The following is a 21,714-nucleotide window of genomic DNA, read 5'->3' on the forward strand; positions in this document are numbered from 1 at the left end:
TTTTAATTTTGTCTCTTAATGAAGCAATACAAATTTGTTAATTAGAGCAATTGTTTGAGTGACAGGCATGTAACCAAGCTGTCATTTCTTCTTCACAGTTGACAGATCCGTTCAGGCCCATGTTGAGGGTAAGAAACCTTCTTGTGATACAGTTTGTCGAGCTCGTTTTAGTCCCCAATGGGTTACCGCAGCAGACTAATTATAAATGAACACTGTGTTTCATCTTGGGTATTTTGCACCATGTTTGTTGAGCAGTGTGGTCAGTCCTTTGAGTGCTTCTTGTGGTCACTCGAGGAAGATGTCCAGTTTTGAAGATGGAAGTAGCCTGTTCTCACACAGCCCTATAACATGAATACTAAATATTCATTAAATATTGATAATCCTCCTATTGCCCTGGCCACAAGGCTTCATGTGCCAATCTACAAACTGCCCTGGCAGTGATTCCATTTCACTGTACTGCAGACAGAAACATTTTGCTTTTATTATTTACTGTGTGTTTTCAGTTTTACTCAGTATGGAACTTCCTACCCAAGTGTCTTACTGTCTAACATAGACAGACAATCCAGTTCAAAAACAAAATATTTTAGAAATAAGGATCAAAAGATCCAGTCTTAAAGTGATCCAAAAGGGTTCTTTTGATGATTTTTCAACATGTTCAAGAGGTCTAGATTTTGATTGTACAGACCATTAAATCAATAGCACAGTTGGCAGCTATGAATAAGCAAAAGGCTTGAATTTAGGCTTGTGTGTGGGAGAGAGGGGATTCATTTTTTTCTTCCATTTTTAATTGTTGGTTGATCAACATCTAGAAAAAGAAGGCAAGACCCTATGCCGTAGTTTGTATGTGTAAGTTACCAGTAGCTTAGGAAGTGTCTTTCATTCACGTCATTATTTTTAAATCTATGCAGAAATTATTATTCATGTAGTTAACTGTAGACCCCCTAAATAACAAGATTGTAGAAAGTGTATCCTGAACGAGTACTTTTCAGACATCATTTCCAGATGTTCTGAAAATGGACTACAAAATCAATAAAAAAGCGAAATAACGCTCTCTTGTCTCTCTCTCGGTGCCATGATTTAAAAGCATGGTGACAGAGGCATGGCAAGAGCCAGCTTAAGCCATTTTGCCTTCCCAGCCAGATTGAATTGACTGACCTCCAAATTTTTGAGTATATTGGTGAGCCAAGATTTTGGATGTATAGACCAGGAATTATATGAGGGAGTCAAATTCATTTTGAAAACCAGACTGGTATTTTTATGTGGTTTTATTTTTGTTTGGTTTTGTTTTTAGTGGAAAGGCTAGTCTTAGAATAGCAGCGCTTTTGGAATTGAACTCAATGTACAGTTTTGAAGCAATCCAGCCATGTGGAGTAGCTGCTAACAGGCAGGTAGTTTCATCAGTTTCAGCAATGAGAGCTGCATTCTCAGCCAGTGGCAGCAGAAGATTGCAAGAGTGCATAAAAACAAGCATGGGTTTATCTGGAGAGGAGGGTGACCAGCAACATTCCTAGGATAAAGCATCACAGGTATTTGAAAATTACTAATTCACATTGTATTCCTTTTTTTTTTTTTTCTTTTTCCAGAAACCTGGAAAGTGGTGCGCTATGCATGTTCACATTGCCTGGCAGATATACCATCATCAACAGAAAGTCAAGGTCAGTCTTTTGGGCACACCTGCATTTCAGATAAATTGCACTGTGCAAACCTGTGAGAGAAAGAGTTTGTCTCTTGCTGTTAGTAGTTCTGTGCCATGGCTAATGGCTTGTTAAACTACCATAAGTAGCATTATAGCATAACCTTCCATTTCACAGGGATGGCATATTTGAGTTTAAAACCTAAACATGGAGTCTCAAAGGAATGTCTGAGATGCTATAGAGCAAGGACACCAGATCTCAAGCAATAGCAAACAGTTTATAGATAGAGAGAGCTAAATGGGTGTGCCTGTGAGCTACAGCATTTCTTTTATTTATGGCTGAGGACACGAACATATTGAGATTAAATTATTCTAAGTCTGGAGAAGCTAGGCACATGTGTCCCATTCCTCTTATTAATGTTCACAGACATAATGGGGCACGGGAAGATTTCTGTCCCTGCTATGTTATATCCAGCATGGCTGCACAGGCTCCCATCAGTCTTTTTTCACAACCCACGTTATAGCTGGAGGCTGGCACCAGGACATGTCTGGACTGATCAGGCAGCCACAGCTGCTCAGATGATGTTGTCCAGAGACACTGTCTCATGGCACTGAAGGTACAAGGGTGGAAATAATTTCTTTGTTGTACATGCTTTGAGACTTGATTGTAAGGGCTATGGCCAATTTAGTCCTGAAAGAGAGGTCATATTAAAATAAATAGTTTATTCATTTCATAATTAGGGTATTTCTGTTCTTTCCTTAACTCTATTTTCATTGCATATGAGCTTAGTGAAGAAGGTTCCTTTCCTGTTACAGCATTTGCATGTAAAAAAAAAATAAATCTGTGTTGCTCCTAAAGTTTTTCGTTGTATAAAAGGGAGGAAATGTTTGCATTCTTGACTGTTTGGCTTTTTACTTCAGGTGTAAATGGCTTTTGTTAGAAAGTGAAATTAACTAGAAGTCCATACCACTTTGCAGTCCGTGTATGGAACCGAAATGTGTAAGATAGTGCTATAAGAGTATGAAGATGTTGAACAGCTACTAAAACCTGCAGCTAATAGAGTTTAAAAATAACCCTTTTAAACAAGGTTGACAGGTTAATTTGCTGCAGTAGACGTATCTTTCCTCTGCTTCCTTATGTTTCCCCTGCTAGTGATCTTCATTCATCTTCCCATTATCAAAAAAGACAAGATTATAGACCTAGAGAGTTATATGTCCCTTTTTTATTTTATTGAAAAGGTATTTTCTCAAAATGAAATTATTATTCCCATGTTATCTGTGTCCTTTGAATCTTCCTTGATTTGATATTCAGAGAGGTCATACTGGTGTATTTATAACTCACGGTAAATGCCATTTTCATACAGCCATTTCTTTTACCTATTACTTTTCTAGCTTGAATGTTTAAAAATAGCAATAATGTCCAGAAGTTCAGGAAAGGAAGTTACTTGACTTTTTGAGGCTGTGGATTATGATAATCTCTAAAATAATTGGGAAATGTATTTCACTGTCTCAGTTGAGTCAAAAAATGAGTTAAGGTCTGCAGTAGTTAAGGTGAGGTGGTTTGTCCATGTGAGCCATCAGCCTCCCACACGGGAGCAAAGTCCTCCCCTCTGCATGCCACCAGGAAGCGTGAAATCTCTGTCTGAGGGTTCACACAAGATGGTTTCTCCTATCCAGAGGTTATGAAGATGTCTTTTCTTCTGCACAAGCTGAAGCAGCTGCCTGTCTGTAGAGCAGGGAATAAAATACATTTACTCAGAAACTTCAAGTTTGCATGCAGTGCCACCGAACTGCCTGCAAAGCATGGAAGAATTGCTAACTACCAGGCCTGCTAGTAATTGCTTGCAGAGGGCAGCACCAGGCACTGGAGAAGCAGGCAAGACAGGAAACTTTAAAACACAACCTTTGTGACCCCAGGAAAAAATGCATGCAGCTGTTGATGCTGTTTGCCTGCCTATACCTCTGCACCAAGACACTGTTCAGATCTGGGTAACCTGTCTGCACGCCCAGGGAATTCTTCAGACACAGCCAGGGCTGGATACCAGCTCCGAGCACAAAGCAGTTGTGCACTGTGGCTCAGGCTGACCAGCCTGTTACTGTTCTGGCCTGGATTCCAGAGAGAATTTATGCTCCATAATTGGCCCTCTCTCTTTTAGGCAAGGACTTATGGCCTGGTCTAACATGACATGAAATTATTGCAGGCATTTGCATTGCATTTAGTGGACCCTGAGTTAAGGTGTTCAGCATTTGCTGGACTTTAAATTAGTTCATAAGGATTATCAGCAAGAGGGGTGCTCTCTGAAACAGCAGCTGGGTGTGAAATGATTCTGATCAATTTTCTTTGGTGCTATTTTAAGGTAGATCTTCATATTTAAAAGTCCTTTAGCACAGCCATGATATTTCCGTTCCTCTTCAGACAGGGGATTTTTTCATTATCAGAACAGTACTGTTCATATGGCTGCAATTAAGGTTTCAGCCAGCTTTTGCTATTCTGAGTAATGCTTGTCAGAGGTTTATAACTTGGTTGTTAAAAAGAAGAATAAAAAGAGCTCACAGCCTAAAAAATCTGGCACACAGCCTTCAGCTGAGGCATTTGTATCTTCTGAACTTTCTTAATTATTAAAGTACTACAGTGTTGCTTCCTTAAAAGACATGACCTTAACTTGGCCATCTTTTGCACTTCAATATTTTTGCAGGCCATTATCTCAAAACATTGATAAAGCCTCTTTTTTTCTTCCTTTTTTTTTGTGCTCATAGCTACATAGACATGTTATTACCACTTGAAAAACAGCTACTAGGCATGCACATTAACTTGGTCATAACTTTTTAATATGCATATTTATATCATTGTAACAGTCTGTACTCTGAGCTGGCACAGTATTAAATATTGATTTATTAAGCGGAACATGCTCCAGAATTACTGTTAAGATCTACTGGTTCAGTGTTACACATTTGTAAATCCTTTCAGCTGACCTGCACAATTAATCAGCAATCTGTGTTTAGGGAGTTCTGGCAGCACAGGTAATTGGGAATTTGGTTTTCCTCTGCATTCTATAAAACTATTGAAGTAGGGACCACTAAAATGAGTCTGTGGCACAAAGAAGAGCCCATCTTTCATCCACTTATCATTTACGATACAGATACCTAAGCAAGTATACCTTAAAAGGGAAAGTCTGCTTATTGTAATACCATATAAATAAAGACAGTGACATACAGTGCTTCGAATTTGGAGTGCAAGCTATCAAAATGGGACTTAAGTTCTTCAGACACTAATACTCTACCTGTAACTTGACTTCTTTTAGTACCCATCTTGCTCAGTTGCAGTCTGAGAGGCACTGAAAGATGCACAGCATCAAGTGTTTCCCAATTGCAGCTTTGCATTGAAATGTAATGGTTCTGGTGTCCATTGACTTGTCACTGCCTTAGCTGTCGAGCCAGTGATTCCTGCAGGCAGAAGAGGGTCAGCTGGCAGCTCTGCCTCTTATACTTGGAGCTTTCACCCTGTTTTTAACATGCCTACCAGCATCAGATCCAAGCTAACACCTCTCTTCAGCCTTGCTTTTATTATTAAAGACAGACCTGTTCTTACAGCCAAGCATGTGTTTAAAGGCTGTCCTGAGATTTTTGTGTTTGTTCTTTAAGTCAAATCTGCAGTGAAATGCTTTGCTCCAGAGGGATGGATGTGAGTGTTTGTGAAGGCACTGTTGAACCCTGGGGGAAATACCTGTTGGAAGCCTGAGGTTTTTTGTCTGCCTTAGATCTCCCTTCCAGGAGATTAGCTCTGCACGTCCAGGGCCACAAAAACTAATATTCTTGTTAAATACCAGTTGGTATGAATGAATTGCTATACCCACAGCATTTTGAAAGTGCCTTTTATTGTTATCTTTTAGGACAGTCTCTTCTAAATCCTGTTTTTACATTTCAGAAACAGATGCAGTCAGATCCACACAAGCTGGACTTTGGCCTGAAACCTGAATTTCTGAGCAGGCCACCAGGCCCCAGCCTTTTTGGTGCCATCCACCACCCCCATGACCTGGCTCGGCCCTCGACTCTCTTTTCCACAGCCAGTGAGTACTGAGAATCAAAATCTTTCTTGTGGCATGCTCGTTAACATGCTAATCCTTGCCATGCTGAAAGGAAGTTTCCCATATGCTTTGGCTTATGAACTCTCTGCAAGACATGCCAGGGGCTATTAGTCTATTTGACAAATATTTTAAAATTTGTCCATATGCTTTAAAAAAAAAAAAAAAAAAAAAAAAACACACAAACGTGCTGAAATGTTATACAGGTCGCAAATGGAGGAACATTGCTCACAGTGATATCTGATGCATCATGGAGATGACAGGTGGGAAATATGCTGTATTTTACATGTACTCTTTCTCCATACTGATACATTTTTCCCTGCAATCCCCTTTAACTGGTAACTTCTGTTTAGAAGAGCAGCTGCTATTTGCATGGGATCCTGACCTGAGTAATCTCTGCTCACATGAGCTGTTGTTTAAGAAATTATAGTCAAGTGTAGAGGACAGGTAGTGCCCTTCTGAGCTTTTGCTAGGAGTTGACCCCATTACTTTGTTTTGGCAGGTGGGGCTCACCCAGCCGGCACCCCTTTTGGCCCTCCACCTCACCACAGCAACTTTCTCAACCCAGCTGCTCACTTAGGTAAGTGCAGTAACTGCCAGAAGTCGTTTCCAATTCTCTCTGTGAATACTGGACTGTGAATACAACTCAGAAGTAACATGCAGGCATTTTCCGCCCTGCTACCTTTGGCAATCTGCTGTGGCCTGTTACAGTGTGAATACCACTGAACTGACAGCTACTTCAGTTGTCCTGTCATTCCCCAAAAGGCGTGGAGTATAGTCTGAACAGCCACCATCTTTTACCAGCCAGATTCAGAATAAGGCCAAAAGATGCTCCTGAGCCTCACTGGTCCACAGAGATAATACAGTTAAGCATGCCAGGAGCACCAAAAGAAATAAATATAACGCATGTTCTTCAGCTCCTCAACCTAAGTGTTACCTGTATAGATCCATTTACGACTGGATCAACATGATGAACCCTTTGACACAAGCTTGGAGTCATGGCTCTGAATACATAGCAAGCTGCCTCAGCTTTTGTGCTCTGCTTTTGCATGTCTGCCACTGTAAAGTAATGCTACATTGTTCTTACTTCACATCTTTTGTTTTAGTCCATTAAAGGTTGCCCATGTGGAGACTCTCTGAGTGTCCTGCCTACTTAACCTTTACAAATTGCACATTTTATCCATTAATCTTCTGTAACTCAGGTAGCAGTTCTAAATACATGTAACAGTATCACTGATAGCATGTTTTGAAATACTTCAGAAAACAAAGTGCCTGTATGGCAGGAGGAATGGGGCTGGTTATGTTCAGTGTAATCATGTCTATAAGCAGTCAAAAAATACTTGAAAATTAAGGCTCAGGCTCAGAAAGGTGTTTCTGTTCCTGACTCCTACTGAGATACCTGCTTTTCAATTTAAGTGACTGGGAAGGAGATCCTTAAGTTCTTTTGATCTGGGCTCAAATGCGTATGTCAGTGAAAAACAGCAAATACACATTTAAGAAAAGGAACCACTTAAGTCACCAAATGTTGTTAGTTCCTTTCTAACTTACTGATGTAATAAGGCAATCTGCTGCCTATGGGGACATCAGAAATCAAGACTCTAATTTGATATTCCATTTTGCAAAAGGAAAGATTTGGCAGGGTCACTAAACAGATACAGCAGACTCATGATGTCTGTAGAAAATGTTAGGCATGGTCTTCTTCTTCTCAGTGTTGGTATTTATCAGATGTAGTCATCATCAAAGTCATTAGACTTTGAGAAGAGAATTTGCTTCATACAACATACCTATACTCTGTATACATTAAGTATGAAAAAAAAAAACAAAAAACAACAGATTGCAATATTTCTCATAATACATTCTAGTTTTTCATATAGTATTGGCAATAAATATCAAGGGCATTGAAAAATGTTCAGGTCAGCATGATATATCAGTATAACAGGACATTTTATTTTTATCCTGGCTATGGTTTAGGAGACATGACTGAGGCATGGCCTGAAGGTGTTTTGCAAGCACAATTGACAGACTTAATAATAGTCTTGCTAGCCAGGGACATTTCCTGAGAAAGATCCTGAAACTGAACTGGAAGGGAATAAAAGGAAATAAAAATTGAGATGTCTGCAGATTTTAAGTGAAGTAGTTACTTTTGCTGAATTACAGGCCTCAATACTGCATATATTGTAACATCTTGGTTTTCTTCAGAAGTTTTTCTACTAAGTTGATTGGGGAAATCAACTTAGTAGAAAAACTTCCATCATTGGGGAAAAAAAAATAAGTTTTTGTATTTCTCACCCCCTCACAATCACCGGTGTGTTGTGGGAGGATGTTGTTCATCTGGATAACACACTAATGCTTTCTCATAATTACCAACATGCCAGTGAGTGTCAGTTGTTTTCATTGGTTTGCAGAGCCTTTCAATCGACCAGCTTCCTTCAGTGGTCTCACTGCAGTGGGTAGTAATGCCTTCGGGGGACTCGGGAACCCGACAGTTAGTGAGTAACCTCTTTGTTTATGAATTCTTGTTTGCTGTGTGATTCAGGATATTGAGTGATGGTGACTATTCGTTGTCGTTTTATCGGTTGCTTAGATCACATCAGTAAGGGATGGGAATATGAAAAGCACCCTTTTTCTTTTAAATAACAGCATTGTTTTAGTCATCAGTAAATTATTTTCTATCAGTTGCCTCATAGTTTGGGTTCAACATAATGCCAAATGTCACCATTGGCATTGTTTAGTCAAAAAATAAAAGAATACAGAACTTATGAGCCTAAGGAGTTTGTGAGATTCCTCATGGTTTTGTTGCATGGTCAAAAACAGTTAATGTGCACTGCTTATTTGTAATCCCTAGCTGTGGATGAGAACATTTTCTTTTCCTTTCTCACCGGTAATCCAGGACACGTGCCTGGAAAAGATCACTAACCTGCATTTATTTGTCCAGGGTCATCAACATTTCTCTAGATTTGGCCAGTCTCAAAAGATCATCCTTTCAAAAGTCACTACCTTTCTCCATACTTCAAATCTGGCATGATTTTGGTCACATATTATTTTACTTTGGTTCAGGATTAAATGCAACAAGTTCCATTGTTTATAGTCATTATAATGGTCATTTTCTGGTGTCTCTAAAATATTTGGACTAAGGATCATTGTCACTTTTATCTTTCTATTTCATCCCTTGTCAATTTTATCCACAGCATTTCCCTTCCAATTAAAACAGCTGTCAGATGCCTGCCCATTTTTAGGAATGAGACCCTCTAATGAATCTCTGTTAATTTCCTTTCCTTTTCCAGCTCCCAATAATATGTATTCATTTTAACTCTGAGTGCTGTAAAAGTTTTTTTGGTAAGTACCTTCACTAGAGCATACCTTTTTCTTAAACCTTTTTGTTTTCCACTTCACCATTTCAGCACCCAACTCAATGTTCGGCCACAAGGATGGCCCCAGTATGCAGAGCTTTAGCAACCCTCACGAGCCCTGGAACCGACTGCACCGAACTCCTCCTTCGTTCCCGACCCCTCCGCCCTGGCTGAAGCCAGGAGAGCTGGAGCGCAGTTCATCTGCTGCAGCTCATGACAGAGATAGAGATGTAGATAAACGAGACTCATCTGTTAGTAAAGATGACAAAGAAAGGTACGAAAGAACACTTCCAAGAATTGTCTAGTTCAAAGCTTGGGGCTCCGTTCTGCTTTTAACCCTTCCCAGCCTGGCACATTGTTAAACCAGAGCTTCAGTAGAGGGACACCTGGAGAGCGGACACCATCGGTGCCTACAATGTGAGGCTGGCAGTACTTGCACAGCAGGTGCCTCCTGCTGCATCTGTTTCTCTTCTCACTTGCACCACAGTTCCTCAGAAGGAGCTTGGCTGGAGCAGAGTTCAGGCAGTGTCAAGTGAGAATAGAATCAGACCGCACAGCCTTGTGGATGACTTTCTCATAGGTCTTCTGAAGACTTGATGTGTAGATAGGTGCCTGACAGGATGAAAAAAGGATTATAAAGTCTATCAGACACATATCTGCACTAGTGAATACTTAAATAACTTTGTAAATCTGACCCAATCTGCAAAACAAATAACCCTGCCTCCCTCCCCTAAAATGGCCTGACGAGAGAAACCACTGATAAAAGTTCTAAAACTAAAACTCTGTAAAATATAATGGTATGTCATTTCCAATACCACAGTAACTTTCAGTGCATGCAGTTCATTAAATCAACCTTAATTCCCCTGAAGAAAACACACATACATGCACTGCTGTTGCATACCTTCAAGCACATTTTTTTGTTCAGTGTTTTACATGGACTTGCATGTTAGAACATGTCCAGGCTGGGAAGGGTTAATGAAAAGTAAAACCCGGTCATATTTTTTTTTGACAGGACTGTTCCCATTATACAGTTAACTCAGTAACAATTCCTCTTAACATTTAAGTACCAAATTATAAGAATTTGCCATTCAGCAAGTGTCATGCCTTCCTTGAAAAATGTAGAGAGGCTGATTTCAGCTTTTTCAGTTGTGGCTTAATGGCTTTCCTGTTAAGTTTGCAGATTACTTTACTACATAATGGCTATGTTTCTAATTTTTTAGCATAAAAGAATATTTAGGAGATGTGCTTTTCTGACTTCTCTGTCACTAACCCAAATATACGCATTAGTAGCCTTTTCTAAAAGAAGTTATGCTAACACATTAGATATTCTAAAAATACATTTAAGAGCTTTTCTGTGTTATTGTAAAATGTGAAGAGCAAGTCAAACTACAGATCTTTTCACCTACATTTTCCATTTGGAATATTTTATGTTTGGTAGCATAGCTTCATTATTTTCATGTGTGGTGTTAATGCTTCAAAATAAATTGCCATTAGAAATTGGGGATTCTGTCTTGCGAAATGCTTAAGCATGTGAGTAACTTTACTGGCTTGAATGGCAAAACATTTTAGTTACTGATGATATGGGTAGTCTTTAGAACTATGTGATTATTTCAGTTACTGTCCAGTTGTTTTGTTATGAAGTGTTCCTGCTGAAGAAAATCCCTTTCAGAAACACATTCCTTGTAAGCTGCTTTGGCATTGCCTGAACTCCATACCATAGCTCAGAACATATTTATTTTCAATAATTTGAGAGCTTAAAAGTAAGCATCATTCATACTTCATATTTCTGCACAATTATGGCTACCAGTTTAGTACAATAACGATTTTGCTGATATAGTATTGCTATGCATCCATCCATGTGGTTTTGAAAAGTTCTACTTTGCAGCATGCTCACACTGTTGCCTGTATGAGAAGATGCTGAGAATTCCTTCCTGGAGACCTTCTCCCTATGTAGATAATGTCTGGAGTAGTTTGTGAGCCTCTCATACCTATCCTTTTATCTTCAGTGGCACCCAGCAGGGTGAGGATATAGAGTTGCCTTCTAGTTGAGGTCCCAATCTCTGTTACCTATTTTTGGCTAATTAGACAAAGCAGGAAGAACTGGGAATCATACCCAGAGTTCTGGTATGATTTCATCTCAAAATTGTCCTATCATCAATGGTCTGAGCTTTATCTGCCCCCAAACACTCCATCTAGACAAATGGGTCCATCTAGATTTCTTCTGTAATAAGTGACAATTAAAAGTGCCTCAAAGGCACCTCTTAGCTTGACTTACCCCCATTTAAAAATGGTGTTAGGGTGGGTTACAGTGAATCACTGATTGCTTTTACTGGATAAGCTGTACAGCCATTGCATTGCAGCCCCCTCTCAGCTAGCGTGAGATATGGTAGATCTTTCAAGAGAGTTTAGATCATGTGAAACTACAGTCTGTGAATATTTCCCAGGTGTAGAGCTGGCTGGGAGTTACACTGCTATGTCCTGTTACAGTCCCTGCTTTCTTCTGGAACACCGCTTGCAAATTCGCTTGTTTCTTTCTTTTAAGGACATTACTCCAGTCCAACATTAGAAAAAAAAAACAGTGAAAGCAGCTATTGTACAAAACAGGATTTGTTCTTTCTCAGTGGTATTTAATTTAGAAGATGTCACTGAGCAATTCCACTCTAATAAAGACATTGATGTGTATGTAATCCTGGAGCATTAAAGAGAAAACAAGAATCTATTGATCTCTTTATCAACATAAATGAAGCAAAGTAATTGGCATAATGTCTTGTGCATTATCTTTCAGTGTAGCATACAGCCTCAAAACATACCTTATTTAGTAATAAACTCATTTGAAAACATGATCTCAAGTTTCTTATTTCAGAGAGACTGAGGGTTGGAGTTGTTCCTGTACTATTAGCCTAAGGAGCCCTTGATAGATCTGAGGATAAAAAACGATTCCCTCCCTCACCACTGGACTGCCGTTCACTTAAGTGAACTGTGTAATCAATAGCCTCTTGAGATAATGCCATCACTGTAACTGAATAAAATTAAATTGGCAATGGAAGATGTTATTTTGGTTGCACATATATTTTTCTTTAGTTACAGAAAATACCCGTTATTTTCTTTAAATTTTATGCACAATTTAAAATAAATAAGTTACGCAGAAAATTGATTAACTATCAGTGAAACGACTCAATGAGTTCCCCTAGTGAAATAAAACAATTAAGGGTGCCCTCTGAACTGGTCCCATGAGCAAAATAAATAACAAGCTAGGTATTGCAGAGTCCACAAGCCAGTGCTTTCACAGCAGAGGAAAAGGATCTTCATGTTGAAGCATTGCATTCACTGGAGTACATTATCTCAGTCGCGCTGTGTCCAAATCTGGAAGCTGTTAGAAAAAATGCCTTAGCTTTTTGTGGAGAGCTGGAGGAGGGAAATTAGAGCCAGAACACAATTTTCAGACTGTTTAGGGCAGAGTTAATCAAAACAGAACATGATATCCAGGAGTTAATTGGTAGTCAGTGCAGATGAGACAGTTTTGGTATTAATTGCTCCAACTTACAAATGTTTTATAACAGTTGCAGTCTGGACTCTGATTGTCTGAGAAATGGCCCATAAAATGACAATTTCAACAATTCAGTCTAGATGCAGCAGAAGATGCTTCTGGTGAGGTTATAATAATGAGAATTTTCTTTTTCAAAATACTTTTTCAGCAGTTGCTGCAGTTTCACCACCCAAAAGTACCTACAGCTTAGAGGTAGAAAACTTACACAGTTCAGCTCGTTAGCAAAAAAGAAAGTAGCAGAAACTGTGTAGGTGAAGGAACAAGTTGTCCACTTCATAGTCACTCTCCGAGTTGCCCTTCAGCCATCCAGTATTGCTCATCTTGTCCAGAGTGAGTTTCAACCTACCGTCCTCATCAAAGCGTGTTTGGATGACACATTGCTAAGCAGAGACTGCAGCACCCAGAGAAGTATGTAAACTGGAGCTGTTTGTAGACTGTAGAGGACCCTGCTGCTTACCCCTCATTTGCCTTTAGTGGCATGTTGTCCATCACCCTGCATGGAACAGAATTTCCATGCCTAGAAAACAGCACGTGTCCAACACTGAGGCAGTCTTTGTAGAGAAAACTGCAATGCTGAGTTCAGCCGCAATTAATGCGAGGTGAAAAGCGTTGGAACTGAAGAATTAGATTCACCTTACAGACTCAATTCATTTGAAATAGGACTGCTATTCCACTTAGTGTTAGTCAACACTACTTCCAGAAAATAGTTGGTACAGAATGCATTCATATATTTTTTTTTTCAGTCCACTGCCAGACAGTTATTCTCTAATCCTTTGTGCAACATAAGTATGAAAGATGGAAAGAATTTGCAATATTTTGAGACTTCTTGGCATTGGCAGCAAGATACATTGTCACAGTCCCTGCTCTGCTCACTCTATCCCAGAAATGGGAAAGGGTTGGGAATCTGAAGAGCAACAGAATCCACAAAGGTGTTAACTTTATGAGATAGCCTGAATGATGGGCATACAGCGTAGATTCATCCTTGCCTGAGGAAGTCAACACACAATCTGTGCATGACGGCTAGCAATCTCTATTAAAACACCCACACTGAGGCTTACTTCACACTTAAAGAAGCCTGTCTGTTCAGAGGTGGTCTCCACCAGTGCTGGTGCACTGAGAGGCTTTTGTTTTCAGTTTTAAAAAGGAAATTGAATTGTGAGAAGTAAATTGAAAATCAAGAAGGATGAAGACAATGTAGATAAGAAACTAGTAAAGTACGTAAGTGTGGAAGTTTTTCAAGAAGTCCGCTGAACAAAATGTCGTCTACTTGCCCAAATGTATTCTTAATAGAAGTAGCAGGTAAAATCCTATTCCCCATGTAATTTGGATTTAATTGCCTCACCTTTTTTGCGTGAAATTGGTATGTTTCTATTTTTTCTCTCTCTTTACAAACAGCTAAGCCCATCATCCTAGGAGTATGTACATTAGAGCTAGATTCCCTGGGATCCTTCTGTGGACTTCAGTGTTTGAAATTTCAGTCAGATCATTCACAAAGCAGCTTCTTTGGGGATCTTCTTCTCCTGCATTAAGATAATAGAACAGACCTAGTGTAGAGATGGGTTGCTCTTCTGGTGCTTTGGGTGTACAATAGGAACAGTGCATTAAATGGTGCATGTTACTAGCTTTCTGCAAAGTGACAAGTATACAGGCAGACACCCTCAAGGATTTGTTTTATTTATGAGAGTTTCTCATGCTTTAATTTTTATGCTTCTCTTTCTTTCTAGGGAGAGCATTGAGAAAAGACACTCCAGCCATCCTTCGCCAGCACCTATCCATCCAGTAAACTCCCTCGGACATAATCGCAGCTCAAATGAGCAGATCAGGAGCCATCTGAATCCCGAGGTTCGAGAAAAAGAGAAACCCAAAGAGCGAGAGAGGGATCACTCCGAATCTCGGAAGGAAATTAATGTCGAAGAGCACAAGGTGAAGGACAACTATATTTCAGAGAAAGAAGGCCTGAGCCATGAAAGCCGAGTGGTGGAAGAATCGAAGCAAATGTCCAGGGTTCCTTCACCCTATGCTAGGCCCCCTGTTGTGGAGAGCACCAGGCCTAATAGTACTTCAAACCGTGAGACTGAGAGGAAGAATGAGCCGGCATATGATAATCCGAAGAAAAGCAATGAAGTCAAGGTGAAGGAGGAGCGAAAGGAAGACCATGATGTTCAACCTGAGGGACCTCAGACTCACAGGTCATCTGATCAGCCCCCGCCTATATCTACATCTAATGTCCATCCAAGTCCTTTAGTGTCTATGCCCATGACTGTAGGTGTAACTGGTATACATCACATGAACAGCATCAGTGGCCTGGATAGGACTCGCATGATGACCCCTTTTATGGGAATTAGCCCGATTCCTGGTGGAGAACGTTTCCCCTATCCTTCTTTCCACTGGGATCCAATGAGAGATCCCTTAAGAGATCCTTACAGAGAGCTAGATATTCATCGGAGAGACCCCCTGGGCAGAGACTTTTTGCTAAGAAATGACCCCCTTCATCGTCTTTCTACGCCAAGATTATATGAAGCCGACAGGTCGTTCAGGGATCGGGAACCTCACGACTACAATCACCACCACCATCACCACCACCCTCTTTCTGTTGACCCACGACGTGAGCATGAGAGGGGCAACCACTTGGATGACAGGGAGCGGTTGCACATGCTCAGAGAGGACTATGAACATGCACGCCTGCACTCAGTTCACCCTGCCACCTTGGATGGGCACCTGCCTCACCCAAGCCTAATCACACCAGGACTTCCTAGCATGCACTACCCCAGAGTCAGTCCCCCAACGGGACACCAAAATGGCATCCTCAATAAAACTCCCCCAACAGCAGCTCTCAGTGCCCCTCCACCTCTTATTTCTACTCTGGGACCTCGGCCTGGGTCTCCCAGAAGGACTACTCCTCTGTCAACAGAGATGAGAGAGAGGCCTCCTTCTCACACCCTCAAGGACATTGAAGCTCGATAAACAGAGTGAGACTAAGTGAAAACCAGAGAAAGAGGGACAGAATGTTGTAAATGAACATAATATAAAGACCTTCTTACTAGTCATTGATACAGACTGGGGATGTAACCCACTGTACAATATGTATAGACCTGAGTGCAAAGATTTTGAAATGTTTTTTTTTGTATATTATATGTTGAAATTTTCCAGATCTTTTAGCCGAGTCCATATGTTCCTCGTGTCTTCTACTCTATTTTATTTCTAGTTTAAAATTTTCAAATTTGAACTGAAGAACAAGACATTACTCTGAATGATTTGACTAGAAACAAGCCACCACCAATGACAACCGTACAACGCTCTTTCAGAAGAAAAGTGAAAACAATTGTAGATATTTATGTAAAAAGAGTGCTTCATGGGTTAATGGTTCATATATGCAAAAAGGGTAAGACGAAAGCTTTACTTTGTACAAATGTAAATAGATAAAATTAAGTAACATAATACATTAATACTTCTTAAACTGTGCTATTTGCAAACTTAATATTGATCAACACAGTCTGCTTATGCTGTGTTACATATATTGTTATAGACAGCTAAACCCCTTCAACTATGCAATGAATTTTAAGGCTTTTCACAAAAGCCTTTAAAACTCAAAGGAGCCTTTTCAACACACAACATACTTAAAGTCATATTTTCCCTGAACAAGCTCATCTATACTAGAAACCTATTTCTCTTGCTTGTTTTGATAAAGAAACAGCCCATTAGAAGTGTAGTTTTCTGTCTGAAACCCTGCATCAAGATGCTGATGTTACTGTAGCTCATGTATTCCTTAGAAAGCGTCAGGTTAGCAATCTATAATCACTGATACTGTAGTCATGACTGATGGGTTTTTAGTCACATTAATCTGGGTTAAACAGAATAATAATCAAATGCTGGATATTTTCCAGAACCTTCGTCACTTAACATGTCAAATTTATTTTTGGAAGAACATCTGGTTATAACCATTCATGTCTGTTTTTATTGCCAGTGTGTCATTTTAATCTGTACACACCACACACTTTTTTTTTTTTTTTTTTGTTAAGTGATTTTTAACTATGTTGAAACAAATCCTACAAGAAAGCCAATACTTTTCTAAATGATGTTTTCACTGTGGATCAGTAGTTTAATTAATGAACTCTGATGCAGATTTCATAATGCAACTTACTGTATTTCAGTTGGTAATAAAGTCTGTGAATAGTTAACAGGTCAACCTTGTTGTTCCCTAATCATGGAAGATACAACCTGAAGAACACGGTCCTTTTTAACAATATGCATCAGTCTTCTGAAATCTGTCTTTTCATAACACACTTTTTTATAATGCGTTAAGTTTCTTGTCTAAATATTTGGAGAGAATATGACTTTATCAGAGAGAATTCAATATCTTGTCTACTGGACTGTAAAATATATGTATGAAATAAAATTAGTTCCATTGGTCTTCTAGTGTATTAAAGTGCTATCTGAAGTTGTTATTCTGTTTTGGCAAAAAAAAAAAAAAAAAAGAAAAAAGAAAAAAAAAGAAAGAAAAAGAAAAAAGAAAGAAAGAAAAAAGTTAACTACAGTTGTTTCTAATGATCAGAGATCTATTTTAGTAGTCAACTGAAGGTTTAGTTGTGAGCTTCAGATTTTGTGAACTCCAGATGTTGTGCAGTGTTCTTTTTTTTTCTGATTTTTTTTAAGAACAAAAGGAAAAATGAAAAAAAAAAAAACCCAACCCTGAAGAATATGTACACTGGAACCGTAGTGGTAGCTTTCAGTATTGTAAAGAGATTGTTATATACAAACCTTTTTGCTGTTTATCCTGTATGTAATAAAGTCCTTTCTAGATCCTATGTGAAAAGAAAAGTGAAGCGGCTCTCAATCTTCAGCATGTTTCCTCATCAGCGAAGACTTGTGTAATGTAAATTGTGCCATGTTATTAAAAAAATGTGAACTAAACTGCTAGGTGCTTCTTTGTGTGGAGTACCCCATCGTTGCTATGGGGAAGAAACGATACCTTTTCCCAAGAGTGGGCTTTTGTTCAGAAGAAAGAGCTGTTAAAAATGGAAAGGAAATGACAAGCTTTTATAAGCTATCTTATAAAAATGATTATAATAATCAGGAAAAAAGGAACAAAAAAAGAGACCAAATCCTTAGCTTGCCCAGATTCTTTAAAATATAATAACATCCTACTGACATTAGCTTTTAATTACTGACCAATTAGTCTTTCAGGTTAGTCCCATATTTACGTATGTGACTGTATGCAAGCCCTTTTGTGAATTTGTGTACTTCCATGCAAGCTAAATGCATTTTACCAGTTACCAGCTAAGAAGATGGCTCTTGGTTACTGTGACCAATTGGAAAAAAAATATATACAATTTTTTGCAAAATTTTTAGTTTTACATAGTACAGCTTTCATGGTGTCCTTTTTTTTGGGGGGGGAAAAAAAAGTCATGATGTCATGATGCATGATTTCCTGGAGGTGGTTGTTTTTTTTTTTGTTCTGTTTGGTTTTGGTTACAGACTTAGTGCAAACACTTCAAAATTTTTACCAAGTTACTTTTGCCAGAGGTAACTTGTGACACTAAAACTCGCTTTCTAGAGTAAGAATTAAGAAGACTTTTTTCTCCCTCGATAGTTACCACTTGTTTTGGTAAGCAATTAACTGTATGCAGCCATATATTCAAGTTTGGTTTTGTTTCTCTCTCTGCTGTTGTAGAATTTGTCTGTATGCTATGTTATCATGTAAATCTGATCAAAGTGAAATTTCTTTGAATTTCAACCATGTAACTGAGAGAAAAGAATAGCCCTATGTGTGAACTGTACGTATTCTTGGTAGTAATGTACAGTATAATATAGGAAAAAAGCATTTTCTGTTTTTGTTTGTTTGTGGGTTTTTTGTTGTTGTTGTTGTTTTTGTTTTGTTTTGTTTTGTTTTGTTTTGCTTTTGTTTTTCTGCAAGCAACCAGTATCTTGGTCTTCTAAATGTACGTCTTTAAAAATGCTTCCAGCTTCCTGAAGGAAACCATTCATAGATGGCTGTAGAACGATGAAAGCTACTGGAGAAAGCTTGCACAGATACAGTGTGAGGGAGTCTATGAGAAGGGCCTAATGAGAGCATCATCTTTCAGGTTTATCTCAGCATTGTAATAGGAGTCCTAGCAGCTTTGTCAGTGGCTTTCAGGGAAGAAACGTGGTATCTGATTGTACAGACTATGATCCTTGTTCTCCCAGGTGCTGAGCGTATTCCTGCTGATATTACTGAATTCCCAGTCAAGATAATGAAACCTCAGCCCCAGAGTCCCAGAAAGGACTGAGACATTTCACTCCCTTTGAATTCAATGCAATTTAAGTGGCTATATGCCTTTAAAGAACAGGACGTCAGGTCTTCTTATGAGTGCTGATGCTCACAAGAATATGCCTGAAAGGTATGAATAAGAGATGAAACAAGGTTTTAATGCTCTCAAACTTTTTTCAGATGTGTTCATAGCTTTTCAAAAGCTTGATATGGTGGCTTTAGCTTGCAGGTGAATTTCATCTTTTTAGCAGAGTTTTTCATTCAAGACATTTGTCTTAATACTAGTATTTTTAAACCACTAGCATTTAAGCAATTAAATACGTGTAAAAACAATCCACATACCACCCATAAGAATGAAGTGACTGTGAAGGATATTATTTTGTAGAGCATGAGGCATTTGGGAACACAAAAACCCTGAGTTATGATGCTTGCAACATTCAGGTCCTTTGCTTTATGCTATAAAGATCCCACGTTGCCCCACTCTAACTAGTGTTTCTATTTAACAGCATCCATCACAAGTTGGGATACCAACTGAATCAGTGTACACAAAGGGATTCTTTGAAAGCAGTTGTTTTATCTATTCCCTGATAAAATTTTATGCTGCACTTTGTCCCTTCATTTGAACCTTCTATATTGTCTTTGTTGTCTTTTCTTATTAAATGCCTAGTTCTAACTTTTTTTGTTGTTATTTACACCTTACCTTGCCTTTTTGCCACATTTTTTTTGTCATGTATTATGACAGCTAAATCTATTATAGGCAGTGATAAATGCTGCAGATGAATTTTTATGAGAGCCATGGACACAACGTATATTTCTGTTCTTCTTTACCTTTGCCAGTGCATTCATGAAAACAGAATTTATAATCCTCGCTGGACTGGAAGATGGCAAATGGTGGTTGGGGAGGAAAAGTATTTTCATTTGCTATGACTGTACCTTGTTAAGTTAATATTTAATGTGATTCTTGATAATTTGAACTCTAACTCCTCCTTCACACGTGCAGGTGACCTCTGCTGAAAGCCACTTTGGTTACTGGAACAAGGTAACAGACAGTTGCTTAGATTCCATTTACAGAGGAGTTGCTTGTCTGACTGCTTTTGTTTCTGGTAAGAAAGAAGAAAGAGCTGTGGTTCAAACAAAAAACAGAGACTCAAATAATGCAGGGTTTTGTTAGTCCTTTGGAGACTTGGTTAAGTCTTACCTGGATAAATTGACTTGTTTGTTTAGAGTCCCACTGCCATCTTTGTAGGTATACTCATCCATTTTTTCAGAAGGCCATTTGGAGCAGGATTCCAGCTTAAAAGGTCTGAAAGGCCTTTTGAAGGTGCCTCTTCTTAACTCCAAATAGAGACTAGCCTCTAACCTAGCTGTTTCAGAGAAGTACATGTAAATGTGTGGTGGGACTACCTCCTCCCTTGCTGATTTTACAGTCTAAGCAGATTTTTCATTCTGTACCAATCCTGGCCATTTTTTATGTGAAGATCTTAGGGAGAGTCTGATTTTTGTTATGTGATTGCATTGTGCTTGGTGCTCTGACTGCGGCAAGTGAGCATTTCTCAGGGCTGCTATAACAGGCTGACAACTGAGGGTTTCAGTGAATTAGTTTATTGGGTAACCACTATAAAAAAATCCAGGCTTTTGCTAGCCAAGAAGCAACAAAGCTGCAGGAAAGGTCAGGCTCTGTTCATCCTGCAATCTGTCTCCATCCGGAGGGGCTTTGACTGCCTGTGGCCAGGAGCAAAGTGGAAGTTCCCAGCATGGCTCATCATGATAGAGTCATGGGTTTTCCAGCACGGTCCCTTCTGCCAGTTGTGTACTTGGCTTGGTATTTCTTTTCCTGCAGGTGTCTTGCAACTACAGTAATTGTAACACAAAGACATTGCCTTGTCACAAAGAGTATCCCCCTCCTTGCTCGTGTACTCTCCATGAATCTCTCTGTATAGCAATCTATGGAATATGGCATCATGCCTGGCATCTTGCATGTCCCCTTAGCCAGTTTAGCAGAGGCCTTTCCTGTAGGATGTGACTATTGCATTTGATGTTTCCGCTGCTGGCAATACTTTGCTATACCATTATGCCTATTTTATAAATGAGGAAAGTGCACCTGGTAACACAAAGCTCAGAGTCACTGGTGTGATAACAGCCACCTACTGCCTGACTCATCCCATTAGTCTCCCAGGGAGACCAGGTACTGCCTCAGTCACCAAGAGAACCAAAAAAAACCTAAATCAGGTAGACTGCAGAGTCAATGGCAGTAAGAGATGAGGAATTTATGGATCACTATTGTGCCTTTAGAAAGTACCTTTCATCCTAACCCAAGTTAACAACTTCCTGGGGTTTTAGATTTGCTAACACTATGTCCATGAAATTATGTTTTTACTTGTTAATAGGATAATTCAAGTACCTGTGTATGGCCTGTGGTCATTCTGGTTATTAAGGGCAGATACACCCTATTTTAACACTGAGTGTAGATTGTTTGATCACCTCTATTGCTCAGTGTTGAAGCTCAGAGGGTAACATTTTTCTTTGTTAGATTTATGAGGTGTTTCTCTACTGAAAAAGTGGTATTTAGCCCTAAGTACCAAACAATCCACTCCCAATACAATCATCTTTGTTTAAAGATGAGAAAATAATTAAGGGAGAACTTAATTGATTACATTGCTGTCAAATATACATAATTACTGCATGGTGATGACATGCATCTCCTGCTTTGCGTATTCAAAGCCATTAACTAGTTTCTGTTGATTTAGTGGCAGATTTCTGTTGACAAAGCAGTCACTGCTTTAGCACTAAAGCATGAAAACTAACTTTTTTTTGAAGATAATTAAAAATGCAAGTATAAATTTGCTGGGACT

At 39.1% G+C, this 21,714-nt stretch overlaps 1 protein-coding gene across 7 annotated transcripts in view; it reads left to right on the top strand.

Annotated features, from left to right (window-relative positions):
- The window catches only part of AUTS2 (activator of transcription and developmental regulator AUTS2), a 756,836-nt gene extending 739,313 nt beyond the window's left edge, over window positions 1–17,523 (top strand). For all 7 annotated transcript variants that reach the window (XM_068656148.1, XM_068656150.1, XM_068656147.1 and 4 more), the window contains 7 exons: window positions 99–128; window positions 1,584–1,655; window positions 5,559–5,700; window positions 6,218–6,295; window positions 8,121–8,204; window positions 9,117–9,339; window positions 14,337–17,523. In XM_068656148.1, coding sequence (XP_068512249.1) covers window positions 99–128; window positions 1,584–1,655; window positions 5,559–5,700; window positions 6,218–6,295; window positions 8,121–8,204; window positions 9,117–9,339; window positions 14,337–15,576 — 1,869 coding nt within the window. In that variant the 3' untranslated portion in view covers window positions 15,577–17,523. The remainder of the gene's footprint in view (window positions 1–98; window positions 129–1,583; window positions 1,656–5,558; window positions 5,701–6,217; window positions 6,296–8,120; window positions 8,205–9,116; window positions 9,340–14,336) is intronic.
- The last annotated feature ends 4,191 nt before the right edge of the window (window positions 17,524–21,714 follow it).

This window comes from Anas acuta, chromosome 19 (assembly GCF_963932015.1).
Source record: "Anas acuta chromosome 19, bAnaAcu1.1, whole genome shotgun sequence".
NCBI classification, from domain to species: Eukaryota; Metazoa; Chordata; class Aves; order Anseriformes; family Anatidae; genus Anas; species Anas acuta.